This window comes from Gorilla gorilla, chromosome 13 (assembly GCF_029281585.2).
Source record: "Gorilla gorilla gorilla isolate KB3781 chromosome 13, NHGRI_mGorGor1-v2.1_pri, whole genome shotgun sequence".
NCBI lineage: Eukaryota > Metazoa > Chordata > Mammalia > Primates > Hominidae > Gorilla > Gorilla gorilla.
The window spans coordinates 43,699,701-43,721,009 of record NC_073237.2 but is presented as its reverse complement, the minus strand read 5'-3'; the positions used below and the strand labels follow the sequence as shown (position 1 = coordinate 43,721,009).

The 21,309-nt window shown below is 37.2% G+C and overlaps 1 protein-coding gene across 3 annotated transcripts in view; it reads left to right on the top strand.

The window, feature by feature from the left end:
- FOCAD (focadhesin) overlaps positions 1–21,309 on the top strand; it is a 312,606-nt gene that overhangs the window by 46,317 nt on the left and 244,980 nt on the right. For all 3 annotated transcript variants that reach the window (XM_019034046.4, XM_063696326.1, XM_063696327.1), the window contains one exon: positions 9,621–9,725. In XM_019034046.4, the coding sequence (XP_018889591.3) occupies positions 9,621–9,725 (105 nt within the window). The remainder of the gene's footprint in view (positions 1–9,620; positions 9,726–21,309) is intronic.

The window sequence follows — 21,309 nt, the reverse complement described above, 5'->3', positions numbered from 1 at the left end:
AGTTTCAAAAATCTTATTGCTATTCAGTGATTTTCATATATAACAAGTGAGTTAAGATGGAGGGGAGTGAAAGAAACAGCATCTTCCAAATAGGACTTCTTGCCCCGCTCTTAATATTAAGTCATAGGAACCATCTAATATTCCTAAGACTCTCTTAGGAATTAATTTACAGGGTGGTAGATTTAGCTATGTCATGGGCAATCCTCATAGCAGTTAAATCTCTGCATACATCTGAATATTTCTCTCTTACTTTTCTTATTCCATCAGGAATCTTAAGTTGGTTTTAATGTTGTAGGAATGTAGATTAAGATAAGTTAAATGAAAAAAAAAAAACCCATAACAACAAAAAAACTACTTTCATTTCTGGCTGAGCGCAGTGGCTCATGCCTGTAATCCCAGCACTTTGGGAGGCTGAGGCGGGCAGATCACCTGAGGTCAGGAGTTTAAGACCAGCCTGGCCAACATGGCAAAACCCCATCTCTACTAAAAATACAAAAAAAATTAGCTGGGCCTGTGGTGCGTGTCTGTAATCCCTCCTACTTGGGAGGCTGAGGCAGGAGAATCTCTTGAACCCAGGAGGTGGAGGTTGCAGTGAGCCAAGATCGTGCCACTGCACTCCAGCCTGGGTGACACAGCGAGACTTCGTCTCCAAAACAACAACAACAACAACAACAACAAAGTACTTCATTTCCCAATAGAATTCATTGCTTGATAATATAAGGATATTACATGAATTTCATCTTCCCAGTATTTACAGTTATCCTATTTGCTAAATGTGTGATCCCTTAAATGAAAGGCCTTTTAGAAACACAACCAGTAATAGCATTCATATTATTTTGTAAAAAACTAAATAATGAATTTTGATATTAGAGATCAGATACATGAATTTCAGTGTGCATCTATAAAGTTATGTAAATATAGAACTAGAAATACCTTTCAGAGGTTACCTTTGGAGCCAAGCAAGATAGTACCTGAGCTGTATCCATCCATCCATCTATTAATTAAACATATATATATGTATTTTTTTGAGACAGAGTTTCGTTCTTGTTGCCCAGGCTGGAGTGCATTGGTGTGATCTTGGCTCACCACAACTTCTGCCTCCCGGGTTCAAGCGATTCTCCTGCCTCAGCCTCTCAAGTTGCTGGGACTACAGACATGTGCCACCACCCCCGGCTAATTTTGTACTTTTAGTAGAGACGGGGTTTCTCCATGTTGGTCAGGCTGGTCTCGAACTCCCAACCTCAGGTGATCTGCCTGCCTCAGCCTCCCAAAGTGCTGGGATTACAGATGTGAGCCACTACACCTGGCCAATTAAACGTATTTGAGTATATTTATTTATTATTTTTTTAAAGTTCTGGGATACATGTGCAAGATGTGCAGGTGTGTTACATAGGTAAACATGTGCCATGGTGGTTTGCTGCACCTATCAACCCATCACCTAGGTATTAAGCCCAGCATGCATTAACTCTTTTCCCTAATGCTCTCCTGAGTATATTTATTATCTCTTGTATTTCTGTGCTAGGTGCTGTGATACTGTGGTGAGGAATGCAGACATAGTTATTGCACTCATGATGCTTTTGGTTTCAATGGAGAGATTGCCATAATTGCCTAGTTATAGAAACTACATTCAAAGTATACTGTGTTGGGAATGCCTTTAATATGAAGATTTGACTTAGTCATGGTGGTAAAAGCAGGCTTTCCTGAGGAAGTGACACCTAAGATGAGACGAAGGAGTAAATAAAAGTTGTCTAGGCAAACAGGAGTTGGTAAAACTTTCCAGTTACAGGAAATAGTATGTGCCAAGTTCCTGCTGTGGGAAGGAGATTGGCTGTTAAGATGGCCTGAAAGAATGCTAAGAGTGAGGGGAGAGTGGTATGAAATGAAGCTGGAAAGGTAGGTGGGATTCAGACAGTGCAGCGCATGATTGACAATCTTGATGATTTGGGTCTTTATCCTGGGTGGAGAAGGAATGTACTGAAGTGTTTTATCTAGTGGGTGTTAGTGATTCCACAAAAGGCCATTTGGAATGCAGTATGAAGATTAAAATGGAAAGTATTGGGTTTGGGGTAGGCACCTAGATGGGATACACAGAGATTAGGTGGCTGTTGCTGTAGTCGAGTGAGAGGTGATGGTTGCTTGCACTAGAGATGGGGGAAGTAGAGGGATTTGTGAGATATTTAAGGGATGAAGCATTCGTGGTGTATTGAATATGTAGATGACTGAAAGGGATATGTCAAAGGTGACTCCTTGATTTCTGGCTTTCTCTACATTTAGATAGGGAACATTAGAAGACCAGGTGTGTCGGGGGGAGAGCATGGGTTCAATTTTGGATGTGTTGAATATGAGGCACAATTCAGATGCTGAAGTGGAAATGTCTAGTAGGCAGCTGGATATGCCTTTTTTTGTTGCTATCCCCTGAACACATTATACTATGAATAAGTTAGGCATAATATCTAATCAGCTCTTTTTTGCCCTGATTAAAGTCTTTACCTTGATTTGTTAATTAACTCTTCCGGGTACCTGTGTACCTCAAACTCATACAGTCTGCTTGTCTAAAGTCTAATTCCAGTCCCTAAAAATGTTCTTCAGAAATCTGCTTTTTCAAATTAAATGGCATGTTTTTGTGTCTGTGCTAAACCGTGACTGAATACAGGTCCTAAGCAGAAGACACCATGGTTATTTCATTGTTTATTTCAATTTCTCCTCATACTGTCTATCCAGGAGATCAGGTTTAATTTTTCTTTTTTTAATTATTATTATACTTTAAGTTTTAGGGTACATGTGCACAATGTGCAGGTTAGTTACATATGCATACATGTGCCATTCTGGTGTGCTGCACCCATTAACTCGTCATTTAGCATTAGGTATATCTCCTAATGCTATCCCTCCCCCCTCCCTCCATCCCACAACAGTCCCCAGAGTGTGATGTTCCCCTTCCTGTGTCCATGTGTTCTCATTGTTCAATTCCCATCTATGAGTGAGAACATGCGGTGTTTGGTTTTTTGTCCTTGCGATAGTTTACTGAGAATGATGATTTCCAATTTCATCCATGTCCCTACAAAGGACATGAATTTTTCATTTGTGTTCAGGAAGTCCTTCCTCACTGGGCCAGGCACAGTGGCTCATGCCTGTAATCCTAGCATTTTGAGAGGTCAAGGCAGAAGGATTGCTTGAGGCCAGGAGTTTGAGACCAGCCTAGGCAACATAGTGAGACTCTGTCTTTAAAAAAAATAAAAAATTAGCCAGGTATGGTGATGCACACCTATAGCTCCAGATACTTGGGAGGCTTAGGTTCGAGCATCGCTTGAGCCCGAGAGGTCGAGGCTGCAGTGAGCTATAGTGAGCTATGATTGCACCACTGTGCTCCAGCCTGGGTGACAGAGCAAGACCCTATCTCAAAAAAAAAAAAAAAAAAAAAAAAAAAGTCCTTTTTCGCACTTTGAGATTATAAATATTTTTTAACTAATACAAAATAAAAGTTGTGCAAACAGTGGAAATTGTAGGTAGTGGAAGTCAGTGGTGAAACTACTTTTTGTCGTCTTTTTTTTCTTTTCTTAAAATTCACTTTTGTTATTGAGCCCTGGTGAAAAGTAGGAAATGGCAGGACTGGAAGGACTCAGGGCTAATAGGGAGTCTTAAAGGTTCCTTCAAATCTTGGTCTTGGTTTCTGCTAGGATATAGAGAAAACCAGGGTAATCTGAAGTCAGATCCAGGTACGTGGAATTAGGAACCAACTAACCTCAGTGACATTGAAATCCCATTCCTAGACCTATAAAAAACATTTATATGCACATATGCCAAGTGTTTTAGAATTGAATATTCCGTTCAAATGTATTTTGTTTTTAAACTTGCATTTTTCCACATAATATGTGATGGTAATTTTTCCATGTCACATGCATAAATCTGTTTGCAACCTTATTAACAGCTGTAGAGTATTCTGTTTAAGAGGAGTCACATTTTAGTCATTTTCCTAATGACAGACGTGTGTTTTTTTCTCTTCCTCTTTAAAAGATAACACATACAGTATAATATTGTCTTTTTTTTTCTTTTTTGAGGTGATCTCACTTTGTCACCCAGGCTGGAGTGCAGTGGCGTGATCATGGCTCACTGCAGCCCCAACCTCCTGGGCTCAAGTGATCCTCCCACCTCAGTCCCCCAAGTAGCTGAGACTACAGGCTCATGCCACCACACTTGGCCAATTTTTGTATTTTTTGTAGAGATGGGGTTTTGCCCAGTATGGTCTCAAATTCCTGGGCTCAAGCGATTCACCCACCTTGGGCCTCCCAAAGTGCTGGGATTATAGGAATATCTTCTTTTGAGTATAGATAAGGGTATGTCTATAGGATGGGGTCATAGAAGCAGAATTTATGGGAAAAGGGGTATAAAATTTTCATAGATACTGTCAATTTGCTCTGCACAAAGGCTGAACCAACATATCAACATGAAAGTGCTTATTTCCCCCACCTACTCTTTAACACTGAGTATTATGAATCTTATTCTTCTGTGATTTGTGTATCTCTATTCTCTGCTCATTTTGCTATTTTATGATCTGCTTTATTTTGTTGCTTTTCTTGTTTTGTGGGCATGTATGCTATAAACATTTTATCTTAGATGCTCTCTTAACTTTGTTTTCACTCTGCTAAAAACTTTCCCTACCAACTTTGCTGAAACTATCTGGAATTTTAGTTACAGATTTTTCTTTTTGTTATTTTTTACATTTCTTCTCCATAAATTCTTTCAAAGCAATTGCTTTAATCTTTATAGTCACATTTGAAAAATAATTGTATGTTCTGATATTCATGCATACCAAAGTTACTTGTAGTCTACATACTTTTTATTTCTTCAATCAATCCTTCCTTCCTTCCTTCCTTCCTTCCGCCTCCCCTCCCCTCCCCTCCCCTCCTCTTTTCCTTCTCTTTTCCTTCCCTGAGACATGTCTTTCTGTCATCCAGGTTTGAGTGCTGTGGTGAGATCATAGTTCACTGTAATCTCAAACTCCTGGGCTCAAGTGATCCTCCTGCCTCAGCCTCCTGAGTAGCTAGGACTACAAATGTGTGCCATCATGCTTCGCTTATTTTTTAAGGTTTTTTTTTTTTGAAACGGGATCTCTCTGTATTGCTCAGGCTGGTCTCAAACTCCTGACCTCAAGTGATCTTCTGGCTTCCAGCCACCAGAGTAGCTGGGGTTACAGGCACGAGCCACTGTGCCTGGCCTCTTCAATTGTTTTATCTTTAAAAAAAAAATAACAGCTTATTGGGATATAATTCAAATATTATAAAATCACTCTTTCAAAGTATGTAATTCAGTGTTTTCAGTATAGTTACAAGGCTGTGCAATCATGCATTCTAATTTAACTGGAGAACCTCTTTAAGAAAAATTTTCAGAGTTTTATGTGTGAAAATATTTCTTTTCTGATATTTTACTCACTTTTTTGGGGGAGGTGTTTGGACTTACTGAGTTTTATAAGCCTTTCTCTTATAACTCCACATGCATTGCTTCATTCAGTTTTGTTGTTTGTAGACAAGAATGCTGATGCCAAATTAGAAATGATGCAAGCCTAGTTGTTTTTATTTTATAAATTTTTTTGTTTTATACAATTTAAGAGGTTATAGGATTTTTTTATCCTTTGAGAAATGTCAGCAATTATTTTATGTCAGAAATCTTGCTTAGTACTTGGAAGCTTTTTCAATTTGAAGATGTAAGTGCAGTGAAATTTTCTTTGACTTTTGCTTCTCCAGTGGTTATGTTTTCTTCTAATTCACTATTTTGAGTTTTAGCATGATTCAAATTACTGTAACCTCTTTATGAAATCATACAGAATTCAACAATAATTTTCATTTTGCAGGAGTAGATCTCAGATCCAGAATAACAATGGCTTGAAAACAAGAAAAGCAGATTTTGAGCTAAGAGATGGAAAATACTAGAGATTTTTAGGAGTTAGGGTGAGTTTGTAGTTAGTTTTAGGCAAATTCCAGGCTTCAGCATTCATTAACTCTGATGCCTGTGCTTACACAGCGTCATCTGAAAGAGGGAAGAACATTATTATCTTTATGTTATAGCATAAGTTTTGAATTATCCCAGCTTTTTGAAAAAGCATGTAATTTACTGACATACTGTTCTTTATTTTTTAAAACAACATAAGAGATGGGCTTATTATGATTTTTGATTATGAAGACGAGGATGTTGAGATCCCTAGGCATTAAGTGACTTGCCTAAGATTCCCTAGTTAATTCAAATTGAAGTAGGGGTTTAAATAAATATTAACCTGAAAGTATCCCTCTCAACCCATTTGAAATATGTAAATCATAATATTTATTAAACATAATATTTATTAATATAAATAATATATATTTCAAGTGCGTTGAGGGGGATAGTTTCAATTAAATTTAAGGCAAATGTATAACCATTTGAATGGCTCTATGTGTAATTTGATCGATGCCATCATCTTTCAAAAATTATAATCTACTCATGCTACACTCTTGCTGAAAATACAGCATAGACTCCGTTATCTACACAATAAAATCTGGATCCACAGATAAGAGTAAGTGAGACCTAACTTAAAGTTTAAAAAATTGGAGTTCATTTATCAGCATTGGTGGTTTTGTGAATCCCTTGGAATTAAAAGTAAATGTGATGTCTATTCTTTTCTCTTGGATTCCACTGCTTTCATAAAAATGTAGGAGACCATAAAAACCATAGATCTGTTATCTGTTATCTCTAGAACTCTAGTCATATGACAAATAAATAATTAAGGAAAACCAATATAGTTTCACATGCAAAAAAGGATTATTTAATGAATTTGTATTTTTTGGAAGAAATTCAGTCAGAAATTCATCAACACTGGTCATTTCAACTAATCATTAGGCTCAGAGTGTGGTCTTACGAGGTTACTAGGTGAAGCCTGGCCTTTCTTCAGTGGTATATAAATAGCTTAAATACGACTTGAAAGCTGATTTTCAGTTGTATAGACATTGAAGGCTAGAAGATAAGAATGCTTCTAAACATTTAGTGACTCTTTCTCCAGGACAGACCAAAGTAGACTCCCTATGATAGGCTTTAGTCAGATACTGGATTCTCAGAATGGCTCACCCAATTAGTGATGATGAGATTGTATATTTCATGGTATCATTTAACATCTAGGCACAGGCCTGGGTCAGAGCTGCAGGACTGCATCCCTGAGACCTGGTAAGTTAGCTTACAAAATTCATATATTTGGAGGAGTCAGATCCCATAGAACTTCAGAGGAGGCTGTGTGAACTCTGCCCTGTGACTTAGTCCAGACATTTATACCTAGGTATAGGTTCTTGATAAATTGGTGATAGAGCAGTTATGTTGAGGGATCTCCAGGTCTTTGTAAAGGAAGGTGTTGTGAAGAGTTGCGAAGAACTGGAGGATATACTGGGAGATACCAGTCCTTATAGTCCAGAGTTCTCAGTTACAAAAAGTTCTGATTCTGAAAAAGTAAATGGTGTGAAGAATTGCAAAGAAGGAGTTTATTTTAAAAGTTTGGATGTTGAGGTATCTTTTTCCTAAGTTCCGGCATAAGAGGAGTCTAGAAATTCAGTGTCAGTAGAGAAGTTTCTCAGAAGAATGTGAACAGTTCCAAAGCAAGAAGACAAGGCAATACCTTGGTTACCCAAGGAGGTCCTCAAGGAGATGCCATGCAGTCAGACCTTCTTGAGGCAATTACACTTCATTCTAGTTTACAAAAAGATTTCCATTTTAATTTTCACTGAGTTACAGTGAGATTCACTGGCCATTTTGTGGGCCAAAGTACCATAGAATTGACACAGTACCAATGTGTAGCATGTGAGCAAGCCAAATCTGGATTTGACATCCATTGGAGAACACACACAGGAGAGAGAATCTTTATGGAGAAGGCTTCATGAAGTGTTGGGACCTCTGTGTTCACCAGAGGATCCACACAGGAGAGAAACTATACACATGTGACATATGTCATGAAAGATTCATCCATGAGTTATACTGAATGGTCCTAAGAGGATCCATATGGAAGAGAAAACATACCATTGTAGATTGTGAAAAATGCTTCAGCTGCAAGAGAAACCTCAATACTCCCCAAAGAATCCATTTAGGCACTAAACTATTTGAGTGTCTACAGCAGTGCTGTGAAATAGAAATATAATCTTAGCCACAAATGCAAGCCACATATGTAATTCAGAATTTTCCAATAGCCACATTAAAAAACCAGAAATAGATTATATTAATTTTAATAATATATTTTATGTAACCCAATCTATCAAAAATATTATTTCAACATGTAATCAATATAAAAAATTATACATGGTATTTAATATTCTTTTTTTTGTGTCCCAAAGTCTTTTAAATCTAGCATGTATTTTGTACTTACAGGACATCTGAATTTGGACTAACCATATTACTAGTGCTGAGAAGCCACATGTGGCTGTTACTATATTGGACTGTGCAGGTCTACTAAGTGGCCAAACCTTTTGTCACTTGGAAAACCTTAAATGCCATAAAAAAATACACTCAGTAACATCTCACATAAATGCCACAAATGATACCTAATTAAGTCCAAGTAGTGTTCTAACCCATAAATAAAGTTAACATTGATTTCTAATCAACTATGTTCTGAAGTAAATGACATAAAGCAAGAACTTAGAAAAGTGCTTGGCTTATGGTAATGCTCAATAAATGTTAACAAGCATAATTAAACAATAATTACTTTTTGGCTGGGCACAGTGGCTGACACTTGTAATCCCAGCACTTTAGGAGGCTGAGGCAGGCGGGTCACCTAAGGTCAGGAGTTTGAGACCAGCCTGACCAACATGGTGAAACCTTGTCTCTACTAAAAATACAAAATTAGCCAGGTGTGGTGGCACATGCCTGTAATCCCAGCTACTTGGGAGGTTGAGGCAGGAGAATCAGTTGAAGCCAGGAGATGGAGGTTGCAGTGAGCCGAGATCGTGCCCTTGCACTACAGGCTGGGCAACAAGAGTGAAACTCCATCTAAAAAAAAAAAAATTACTTTTTAAATTTAACAAATAGTGAGTTTTTTATTTCTAAGATTTTCTTTCTATTTTCCAAGGAGATCTTTATTTAAGAAAGGCAGCCTATTTTTCTTTCTGATATGTTTATCCTTTTATCTCTTACAAAAATAAGGAAAAAATTTAAATTGCTATTCCCTTTCTATTAGCTCTATTTTGATGGGGGTTATTTGCTTTGATTGCTTCCCTGGCCCACTTTTTAGAGTGGCTGATCCATTTCATATATTTGGTTATTTTTCATGGTCTGCTAATATTTATAAATGAAATATTTGGTTATTCTTTGTGGGCAACCAATGTGGTCACTGCTTGAAATTATGTGGGCTAATGTTTGTTTTTTCCTGATTGATTTTCCCCCAAGAATGTGTAGGCAGATGATTGATAAGTTGGTGGTTTGATTCTTTGGCTCCGTTTCTTCTCCTTTAAATGTGTTGGATGGATTTGGGCTGTACTATAGAATGAGTTGAGTGCCTGTGGGTGGCTACTGTTTAATGTGGGTGGCAAGTATTAAAATTATTTTAAAATGATAGGATTAAGCATCTGATTATAATATTCACTTTTTATCTGTAACATTTAACATGCTTTATTTCTTTACAGAAATACACATGGCTTGATAAAAGCCATTATGCAATTACTACAAATGCAAGCTCTTAAGGAAGGACAAGGTGGGGAAAAGAATATTCAGAGTATATATACCATTAGGTAAGCCTTTTTTCTGTTTTTTTAAACAAATATGAATTTTTAATGAAATTATTAACTGTGACATGATAATCCATTAAGAATTAGTTATTTAATTCAGCAGGACATGCACACAGTGATTGTGGGTGTTGACCTCTCAGGAAGTTAGCGTTTCAAAGACTCAGAGGATTGAGATAGAGTTGACAAGATGAGTATCACCAGTGTGGGTTTCAGTGTTGCTAATTTGGAATTGAAATCTTTTACCTAAAACTCAGATTATTCTGTTTACTCTAGAATATGTAACCATCTTCACAGTATTATGAAAATGGAAGACTTCATTGAACAAAGATATTTAAAGCAGGGGGGGATTTAGGTTAGGCAGGATGGTAATCTGCCTTACTATAAAAAGCAATAGGAGACTGCTATTTCCAAGTGACTTAGGCCAAGGTCAGTAGTTAGGAGTGTTGATTTGCCTTTTCTTTGTCATCTGTAGAATGTAATAAGGTAGAATTGTTTTTAAAAAATAAAATACACACAGTAGCAATAATACTACAATGCATTGGATTTTCTGGGGGAGTTGTGGTCAAGGGAGGGAATCATACTCCGTTGTGAAGGTGACCTTACCTATTGCCTTGAAGGACCCAGGAAGCCATCTCTTAAGAGAGGGGCTGTGAGTTAGCAGAGGACCCAGAAGATGCGTGTAATCAGTGTATGTTGCCCTAGGAACTCTGTTCAGTGAGGCATTCAGAATGTGTCTGCTTCAAAAGAATGACAGCATGGAACCATAAAGAAGGGTATTGATTCATGTGGGGAAGATGGCTTACATGGGCTATGGTGATCAAACAGGGAAAGGAAATCAGGTACTTTTGCTGTGAGCCACCACTGAATTGATCTTACAGCACCTGTAGTCTTCAGTATTTGACACCACAGGTATCAGAAGTGTGAGAGAGTCTCTCTCCAAAATACTGAGGGGTGTCTATTACTTACCTGTATTTATAGTGCTTTCTTTTTGATAATAAGTAAACAGTATCTCATATACTGTAAATGGGATGGTCTGTGTCGTGGTATATCTCATATACCATGATCTTCCGTGTAATTTTTAGTGCTATTTGTGATCTCTTGTTTTTATGAATACATTATTGTTTCTTAAGGCATCTTTTTAAACAAGGTCATATTTGCATTTTATATTTTTTCTTAACATATTTTGTGAATATCTTCAAACATACAAGTTGGAAGAATGTGGTACAATGAATTAACTAATTTATTTTTAAATAAGGGAAGCAAAAGGAAAATTATTTATTTGAAAATACTATGAAAACTTGAGGTCTGCAGAGTAAAGCTTTCCAAATTGGTAAATATGCTTTTTTTTTTTTTTTTTTAACATAGTAGTGTCCTTTGTGACGTAAGGGTTTATTCTTTATCCGTTGCCTTGACTAGAATTGAACCTGCAGAGTAAATGAGCACATTTTAATATTTCTGAATAAACATCTGCATTTCCTCCTTTTTAAAAAGAAATTCAAACTCTTGGGCCAGAGTTCAGGATAGAAAATAATTCAATTTAGTTGTTGTTAAGATGGGCTTATTTATTTCTAAATAGGGAAGCTATTGAAGTTTTTAATTGAAATTTTTATGTAACAGTTTTATGGAGATATAATTCACATATGAGTGACCCATTTAAAATGTGTGGTTCAGTGACTTTTACTCCATTCACAGAGTTATGCCACCATCACCATAATCAATTTTAGAACATCTTCATCATCTCCAAAGAAATTCCTTACCAATTAGCAGTCACTCCATATTTTCTCCCCTCTCAGGGAAGTATTTTTAGTTCAATGCTTCCCAACATTGGTGCTCATTAGAACCACTTGGGTGTGCTTAAAAAGAGACAAACATGGGAACGATCAAATACCCTAGATAAAATGAATCAGAATCTCTGCCATGAGGCCTAGTGGTTTTAAAAGTGTCCTAGGTGACTGCCATTCACAGTGAGTACAAAGTGGTGTGTCAGCTGCTCTAAAATGTGCATCCTAATTACTTGGGGACCTTGTTGAAGTGCAGAATCTTTTTCCTTAGTCTCGTGTGGGCTCAAGATTCTTGTCTAACAGGCTCCCAGGTGATGCTGATGCTGCTGTTGCCCTACCACACTGTTGAGTAGCAGAGCTACCACCGCATCAGCATACCTGTGAACCTGTGAAGAATGCAGAACCTTGGACTCCATCTCAGAGTGCCAGAGTCAGAACTGCATTTTAGAAAGATTTTCTACGTAATTTATAGGCACCTTAAAGTATAAGAAGCATCAGTTTAGATGATGGTAAAAAGAAGTTTTCTATAATGCAGAGAATTTGGGTTACTCTCATTTTAATCCTGATTGTCTTCACCGTGTGCAATTGTTAGACCTTTAATTATCTGTAATGTTTGACCTTTTAATTCATTTTTTCCTATAGTTGGTTCTTTTAACTTCAGTCTTCTTTCAAAAGGCAATTGGTGCAAGGTGTGAATAGGAAGCCTAGTTTGAGAAGCTGAGAAGAATTGGATACATAGGCTTGTCTTTAGATACGTGGCACATTAAGAGGTCCGGAATCAATCACCTGAGTTGGCATAATCTGGTAATGTTTATGGAGAGCCCTTATGTGAATGGCCGTTTGGCACTATAAATCAGTAGAGAGTAATTGAGTGTATAAGAGCCTTAAGTTCCTCCAAGGGGGATTGTGGATGGCAGAAACAGAGGAGAGGTGAGCCTGAAGAGCATATTCCCCTCAAGAGAGCTATGATTACCTGAGTCAAGCATAAAATTGTCATGCTGTTTTAGAGCCTTCTTTGCCACATGTTGGTTAGCAATATCATCCAGCCTTAGAGAGGCAACTGATGAGCTGTGTATGAAAGCATAAAAGGGATATGAGAAACTTAGAACTCCACTGAGAGGTGTTTTCTGGTTATTCTGTAGGATTAATTTAAAATAGAATGAGTATGGCAAATAAGTGTAAGCTTTCTGAGCATGCAGCTAATCTGTGTTTTTATGGTATTAAGCGCTGTGCCAGTATTCAGCTGGGGCTTAAGTATTTCTTACTTCTTTTTCTCCTAATAGCTGATTAATTTGAATCACAGTGCAACAGAATACTTGGTCATCTTAAATGGTCTGTGCTGAACCAAATAAGTTGTACCAGTATGGGAGTGGACAGAAAAGAAGAGATATGAGAACCAAGAATGTTAGGCAGTGGTTTCCCTTAGCCGCTCTGAATTTTATGAAGGAGCTCTAGAGATGGTATTCTTTTTATTGTACCTAGAGCTTAGTGGTTCTCAAACTTGTCTTGCATGAGAACCACTGGGGCAGCGTGTTAAAAGTACAGCTTCTGAATCCCACTTGCCAGAGATTCTTATTCATTCAGTGGGTTTTGTGTGAGGCTCAGAAATCAGCATGTTACCCATTTGCTCAGTGATATGGAAATATGTCATTTGTGGATTACACATGAGAACTATTGCTTCAGTATCTGGGAGCTTGATGGTACCATACGTGAGCTTCAAGGTCCCCTTTGAGGTAGACTAGAGGGGATCTTGGGTGGCTTACCTATGCCTCCTTTTCTCGGTCTATTTGGGTGGCAAGAAGTCTGTATCTTCCTAAGTACCAAGGCACCAAGTTTGTCTTACATGTGTCAGTCACGGACAATAGAGAGGCCAAGAGCAGAAGCAAACAGTGACTGTAAAGGAAAAGCACTCCAAAGAGAGCAAGCTAACTTTGGATGCTAGAGAGAAAATGTAAGAGATCATGGGTTTGTTCAATGAAAAAATTCCATGGCCCCAACACATGTTAGTGTTCTTCATGGTCAGACGGTGGGTGGGTGGTTGTGGGAGGAGGAGGGGAAGAGAACCTTGAACATCCTCTTAGAAACTGACACTTGTTTACTGTGCATAAGGAGCTCATCTTTGGAGTTTTTAATGTTTGGAGCATGGCCCAGACTTCTGCATTTTTAACACGGGATTTGAATGGAAGTGGTTTACTGACCAGGCTTTGAGAAACACTGGATTAGAATCATATGTAGTTAATACAGCTCATATTGCTTAACTGGACCCTCCTTTCTAAGCAGTCTTTTCTTTAGCTTTGTGGCTTAAACAAGATTAGGCATAGATATTTAAATAAGGCTGCAACTCTCAGTTACCTTTGTAACTGGAAGCATAGTGCAGTACATTTGGCTACTGTGATTAGCTAAGGAGCATATGCCAAGTATAAAACTCTAGACCCATGAGTCTCAACTCTGTCTGCACATTAGAGCCCTCTTAGGAGCTTTAAAATATATGGATGACTGGGCTTTACCCAGAATGACTGAAGGGTTGGTCTTAGGTGTTGGTATTTTTTTAAAAGCTTCCCACGTGGTTTCCAGTGTGCAGGTAAGGGTGGAGAACTGCTGGCCAATTGTTTCCATGAAACAATGGGACTTCATTGTTGCCACACGTTCAGATCTTATATATAAATATAAATATATAAATATAAATATAAATATATATAAATATAAATAAAGTTTTTATGTGAAATCTCCTGACTGAATGCTGACAACCAATTCAAACTTTTCAAAATGTAGGGTAGGTAGACAAAACACATCTGCTCACAAGATGCAATCAGTGGGCAACAAGTTTGTGACCTCTGATGCAGGTACTATTTTCAAGAATTTCAGAAGCCACTTTCTAGTTATACTAATTAACATTTTTTTTAACCACTACTTAGTATCCTTTAGTTCAGACTTTCTTTTTTTCTCCCTTTTTTATTTGGTCTGAATTTTCTTTTGTTTAGCTAGAACCCCTCTTTTGTGTAAAACACTTATATTTAAGTTATTTAAACATTTTTTTTTTTTTTTTGAGACAGGGTCTCACTCTGTCACCCAGGCTGGAGTGCAGTGGTGCAGTCTTGGCTCACTGCAACCTCTGCTTCCCAGGCTCAAGCTATCCTCCCACCTCAGCTCCCCCAGTAGCTGAGATTACAGGTGCGACACTACGCCCTGCTAATTTTTTGTAGAGGCAGGGTTGTCCAGGCTGGTCTTGAACTCCTGAGCTCAAGTGATCCACCTGCTTCGGCCTCCCAAAGTGCTGGGATTACAGGTGTGAGCCATGGTGCTGGGCCTGTTTAAACATTTTCTAATATTGATCGTGCAGGAAGTGGGCAGAGAATCAATACTTCGCTGGTGTTTTGGTTGCAGGGAAGAATAAATAAATTTTCATGGGTTGTAAATTATTAGAGGCTCATTTTCTTATTTGCTTTGTAAGATGCCATTTTTCCCCTAAGTTTTATCATGTGCTTTTGCTTTTAATTTTTTCTCTGCATATTCATATTATGGCAATCTTTTAAAGATCTCTCTTCCCTCAGCTAAAGTGAGGAAATAGCTGTGAATTCATGAGCAGTGACTGCTTGTTCCAGAATTCGTGTATTTTTCTGATGTGCCAGACAGTGGCTGACATGCACAAATATCAAATGTTAAGAATCTTATTTGTGGGAAGGTTTGGTCTGGTAAACATCAAGCTGTACTTTCTGAAATAAGGGAATATTAAATGTTCGTGGCAGATGGTGTGCTCGGAAGTGGACAATTAGGCCAACAGTAATGGATGATTGTACCCTGAGTAGATTAAAGTTATGCGCTCTATGTTTGTATTTGTTCATCTATTTGTGTGATAGTATATAGTTTATTTGGAGGGAGAGTTAAGTTTAAGGACTTAAAGACGTGTATCCTAAAGGCTGAGATTTTGTAATTTATATTGCTTTTTTTCCTTATCACTGAGGGCAAATGTGTTCATCCCTTAAGGCCATCAAATAAAGAAAAGCAAGAGCAAGTCCAAGATAAATACTGACTTAAGTGCACAAAGACCAGTGTGTGGTTGTGGATATCAAAATGTAGCCCCATTTTTAATTTCAATAACTAGCTTTTTAAGCATTGTTTTTGCATTTTCTCCTATTGTCTGTTTTGAAGGAAGACATGGAGCCAGCTGCATGAAGAGTGTTTCAGATGTAGGAAAAGCAAGTGCCTAGAAGCTTGGCACATGAGAGTAACTAACAGGAGGCAGAGTGGCTGGAGTTTAGTGCTCTAGGGAGGGTGAGGCCGGGACATTGGCTCAGGAGAGGTAGGCACGGGCTAGAATATGAAAGGCCATGGCAAAGACTGGGTTTTACTTAAAGAGCAGTGGGAAGTCATGAAAAACATTTCTTTTTAACTTACTATCTTGAAATAATTTTAAAGTTTGAGAAAAGTTACAAGAATAGTACCAAAGACTCCCATGTACCATTTACCCAGATTTTTCAGTGTTTTTGCTCTTTGCCATGTTTGCGTTATCATCTCTGTATAATTAATAAAAACCATTTGAGAGTAGATTGGAAACATTCAAGAGTGTGTTTTCTAAGAACAAGGATATTCTCTTATATAACCAGAATATAAAATTGAACATTGATATAATACTTTTTATAACATACAGTCCATATTCCAGTTTTGTCTGTTGTCTCAATAATGTCCTGCCTTTTGCCACCTTACTTTTTAATGTATAGGATCTAGTTTAGGATCACCTGTTGCCTTTGGTTGCCATACCTTTTTAGCCTTTTAACATCTGGAACTGTTTCTCATCCTTTCTTTGTTTTTCATGGTGTTGGCATTTTTGAATTCCATATAAATGACGCTGTGTCCTTCTGAGGATAATCACATCTGGAGGTACTGGTGTCCCTCTTGCCCCTCATTGGGGATTTTAATTTTGGCTACACAGTCGAGTTAGTGTGTGGTTTCTGTACGGAATAGTTATCATTTTTTTTGAACTAATAAGAAATCTGTGGGGAATACATTTTGAGACCATGCAAATATTCTGCTCCTCATTAAGCTCAGCACTCCCAACCAATTTTCACTGTGATGACTACAAAATGGTGATTTTCCCAACTCCACCACTCCCTTTATGTTTATTAGTGGCAAAAGAGATAGCTATTTGGTTTAGAGGTGGAAATGACTATTAAGCTATCAATCAAGGATATTAAGGAGATATATCAGATTCTGATTTGGACTTATTTTCTAAGGGAAATCCAAGTTAAATTTTTTTTTACATTAGCAGTATACTTATACTGCTGATAAATGTGCTTTCTAAAATTAAAAATAGTATGTGGCTGAGTTAAGTCTGAAATATTTTAAATGCCTTTTTATTGAGATATAATTTATGTACTATAAAATTCACTCTTAAAGCGTACAAGTCAGTAGATTTTATTATAGTCACAAAGTTATGTAACCATAATCACTGTCTAATTCCAGAATATTTTCATCACCCCAAAAAGAAACCTCATACCCGTTATCAGTCATTCCCCAATACTCTCTATTCCCAGCCCCTGGAAAACACTACTATTTGTGTCTTTGGATTTGCCTTATAAGTGGAACAATACAGTGTGGCTTCTTTCACTTAGCATAATGTTTTCAAGGTTTCATTCATGTTGTAGCATGCATCCATACTTCATTCCTTTTAATCCATTCCATAGATATAAAATTTTATTTATCTTGGAATTTTTTGATGCTAAGACCATTTGCATTTTTAGTGTTTTTTTTTGCCTTTTATATATATTTTAAAGGTAAACGACTTTTTGTAGGTTACTCAAAATGAACTGTAGTCTTTAGAGCAGTTTAGTTATTGTTTTTCATATCTACATACATTTCATTATTACATTTCCTGTTTCTTAATGATGTTGCTCATCCTCTAACTCTTAAAAAAATCGACCATCAGCTATTATCTTATGGTTTTGTTGTCAAAGTGAGCATTTTGCTTTTGGGGGGTTGATTATTTCAATACTTGAATATATTACCTGAAGGGATCTCCTGAAGTATAAATGTTTGGTTTTACTTAGCATAATGTAAGTATGACACCTATACGATCAAGCTGCCATAAGGGATTGAAACCAGTGGAATACATTAATACAATAATTAATTTTATTTTTATTTTGCTGAAGTTACAACAACTTACACTCAGGGAGCCACCATTTCTGGACAGAACATATCATATAACTTTAAAAATTTTTTTTTGGAAATGGTCTTTATAGTGTTTTTGAAAGCAGGAGTTCTAATGAGACTGAGTTGTAGCAACTACCTAAGATATACTTAGGTTTAATTTACTGGTATGTAGCCTTTTTTGGGAGGGTGGTCAGGACCTTCTTAAGAATTACATAAAAGTTTTGGACTTTCTCCTATTGCAGAAAATGTACACATGCATATATACTAAAAATTTTACATATGGTTTCAGAGGGCTTGTAGAAATCATTATAGAAAAATCAGAGAAAGAAGATGGGAAAGGATGTAGTCAGATTCACTCCTGAAAAAGCCCAATGGAGTTAAGGATAAAGAGGAAGGTAGGGCAGTAATTGAGAAAACGTCGCTAGTAATACTTTGCAAGGGCCATCTGTCCCTTTGCAGTTCCATTCTTTCTCTCTGGCTACATGTTTTGCTCCTGTTTTCATTTCCTCTTTTCCTTCTTTTCCACTCAGGAAAGTCTTTATTCACAATTTATGGGTCTAATCACCTGGGGTTTACACCTAGGATTTATAATCAGACTTTTAGAATAAGCTGCACCCATCATACAGTCTTCCAGTTAGCAGTAGCCACCAGAAAACACTTTATATGTTCTTCTAATTGTAGATGTTTAATTGAAAGATTGGTATTATAATTTGCTGATAAATGTCTTTAAGGCCACAAAAATGTTGTAATTTTTGCCTATTATCCTATTTGTTTGTCTCTAGGTGTTTTTTTTCCCCCAGTGATCATAGCACACAACTTAATGAAAGGAAGGTTGTGGATCCCTAAGTACATTTATGTTTCCCCCCAACCAATTACTTTGTACTTAAAATAGTTCCAGACTTCTGACATTGGCAGGCACCGTTGCATTAAAACCCTGGCCCTCTAAAAGGGATTCTGGGAAAGGTTCATTGTTGGGGGAGAATCATTGTAATAGGAAGTATATTTTCAAAGAAAGGAATCTTATGCTGTCTCTGCCTTATAGACTCAAAGAAAAGATGTTGTGACTCAAAAATGACAAAATTAAAATTGCTTTGCTCCAAGTCTTTCTAGGAGCTTATGTGGGAAGGATAAAGATGCATTTGTCTTAAAATTGTGTTATAGGATATATAGAAATTCACAATTATTGTTTAGTTTTTCCTTTTGAATTATTATTTCTTTTTTATAGTGATATTCATGGTGGAATCTTCATATTTTTTTGTTATGCATCTTCTAACTTAAAATCTGCAGATTAAAAAAATCTCTTTTTAGCTTCTAACCAGCAGTTTCAAATCAAAATTCAGAGCAGGTAGAGAAATGCTTTTAAAATGCATATTTGATGTAGTAAGTGCTATGCTATGCTTCTGAAAGCGCCAGGGTCACAGCTGCATACATGAAAATGCATGGTGACTGCAGGCATTGTTTCCTCACACAGAAAAGGCAATCTGTGTCTGTCGCTGAATTTATGATGTAAATCAAATCATAGCTTTCCTATATTCAGAGATGTAGCAAGAAGGTTGAGGTGACCTAAAGGTTACAAATAACTTTTGCTTTTTGATTTGCCTATCACAGACTATTTTTTTTAACCCCCTCATTTCTATTAGGATTGATGTGTTTATACTTGGAAAGGTGAATCCAGTTACAGATTTTATCATTGCCTCTGTGCTAGTCTGGGGGAACCATGCATTTATCATTCACTCCTTCCTCACTCCATTCTGTTAGGATGCATGTACTGTACTGCTCTGTGCTGTTGATGATATTAATTAAGAGTGGGAACACTGAAATAGTAGGTACCAACTCTGTGTGCTTCCTCTGTGCTTTTTTCTTCTCTGAACAGTGTTGACTTTGGGACAATGTGCTAGAGGGACTGTGATAAATTGGCTTTCCATGATCCTGTTTATTCTGTCATTTGCAACAACATGAATCAACCAGTTTAAGTTTAAAAAGGTGATTTGGGGAAAGTGTGTGTGTGATAATTACATTTATTGTAGATAGGCATTTGGCACTGAAAGGGAAACAAAAAGATTAAGAAGACACATACCCAGCTTTCATGCTGCTTATGCTGTAATTTAAGAAACAAACCTATCTTGATGATAATCATAATTGTACCCACTTATGTAGTTCTTCTATTTGCTAGGTATTATGTTAAATGCTTTACTTAAAATAGCAATTAAAATATTTGCAAATCACGAAATGGGGAGGTGCCAAAGAATGTACAACAAATTGGATCATCTATTGCAGAAAAACAACAACAACAAAAAACACACACAGTGAAGGAGACATTAGAGGCACTAGAGACCAATGAAGGGTGACCTGATTGCCTGGTTTGTATTGATCTTGATATTTAGAAATAATGTAATTCTCTTTTAAGGAGAAAGCAGAATCTATTGGCTATCTCAGGAGTTAGGAAATTCTGATTTAAAAATTTCTGTGGGCTCTTCCTGGACATAACACTTCCTTCTGAAATAAAAAAATATAGGGTGATTTATCTCTGAACTACAAATAGAAGTCCTTTTTTTTGAGGACTTAGATTTTATTAGACATTGGGCTTAGAGCCATTTAAGCTTGGCATAGAATTATTAGTAGCTGAGAGCTGCCACCTTTAATACTTTTTGCCTTTACAGGGTTTGTTTGCATCTGTAGTCCTGAGCAGTACTAAGGTTAGGGTTTTAATGGGTGGCTTGGGTTATACAGTATTCGCTCTGGAAAGTATTTAGTCTGATCGCCTTATTTTATTATTGGTGAAGAAACTTTGGCCAAGAGAGGTTAATTCTCTTGCTTGAGATCACTTGATTTGTGGCAGACCCAGGATGTAAATTTGGAACTTTTGATTCTTTTAATTCAGTTCTTTTCCCTCACAATTTTATCTCACCTCTCCACTTCTATTTTTTTTTAATTATTATTATACTTTAAGTTTTAGGGTACATGTGCACAATGTGCAGGTTAGTTACATATGTATACCTGTGCCATGCTGGTGCACTGCACCCACTGACTCGTCATCTAGCATTAGGTATATCTCCCAAGGCTATCCCTCCCCCCTCCCCCCACCCCACAACAGTCCCCAGAGTGTGATGTTCCACTTCCTGTGTCCATGTGTTCTCATTGTTCAGTTCCCACCTATGAGTGAGACTATGCGGTGTTTGGTTTTTTGTTCTTGCGATAGTTTACTGAGAATGATGATTTCCAATTTCATCCATGTCCCTACAAAGAACATGAACTCATCATTTTTTATGGCTGCATAGTATTCCATGGTGTATATGTGCCACATTTTCTTAATCCAGTCTATCATTGTTGGACATTTGGGTTGGTTCCAAGTCTTTGCTATTGTGAATAGTGCTGCAATAAACATACATGTGCATGTGTCTTTATAGCAGCATGATTTATAGTCCTTTGGGTATATACCCAGTAATGGAATGGCTGGGTCAAATGGTATTTCTAGTTCTAGATCCCTGAGGAATCTCCACACTGACTTCCACAAGGGTTGAACTAGTTTACACTCCCACCAACAGTGTAAAAGTGTTCCTATTTCTCCACATCCTCTCCAGCACCTGTTGTTTCCTGACTTTTTAATGATTGCCATTCTAACTGGTGTGAGATGGTATCTCATTGTGGTTTTGATTTGT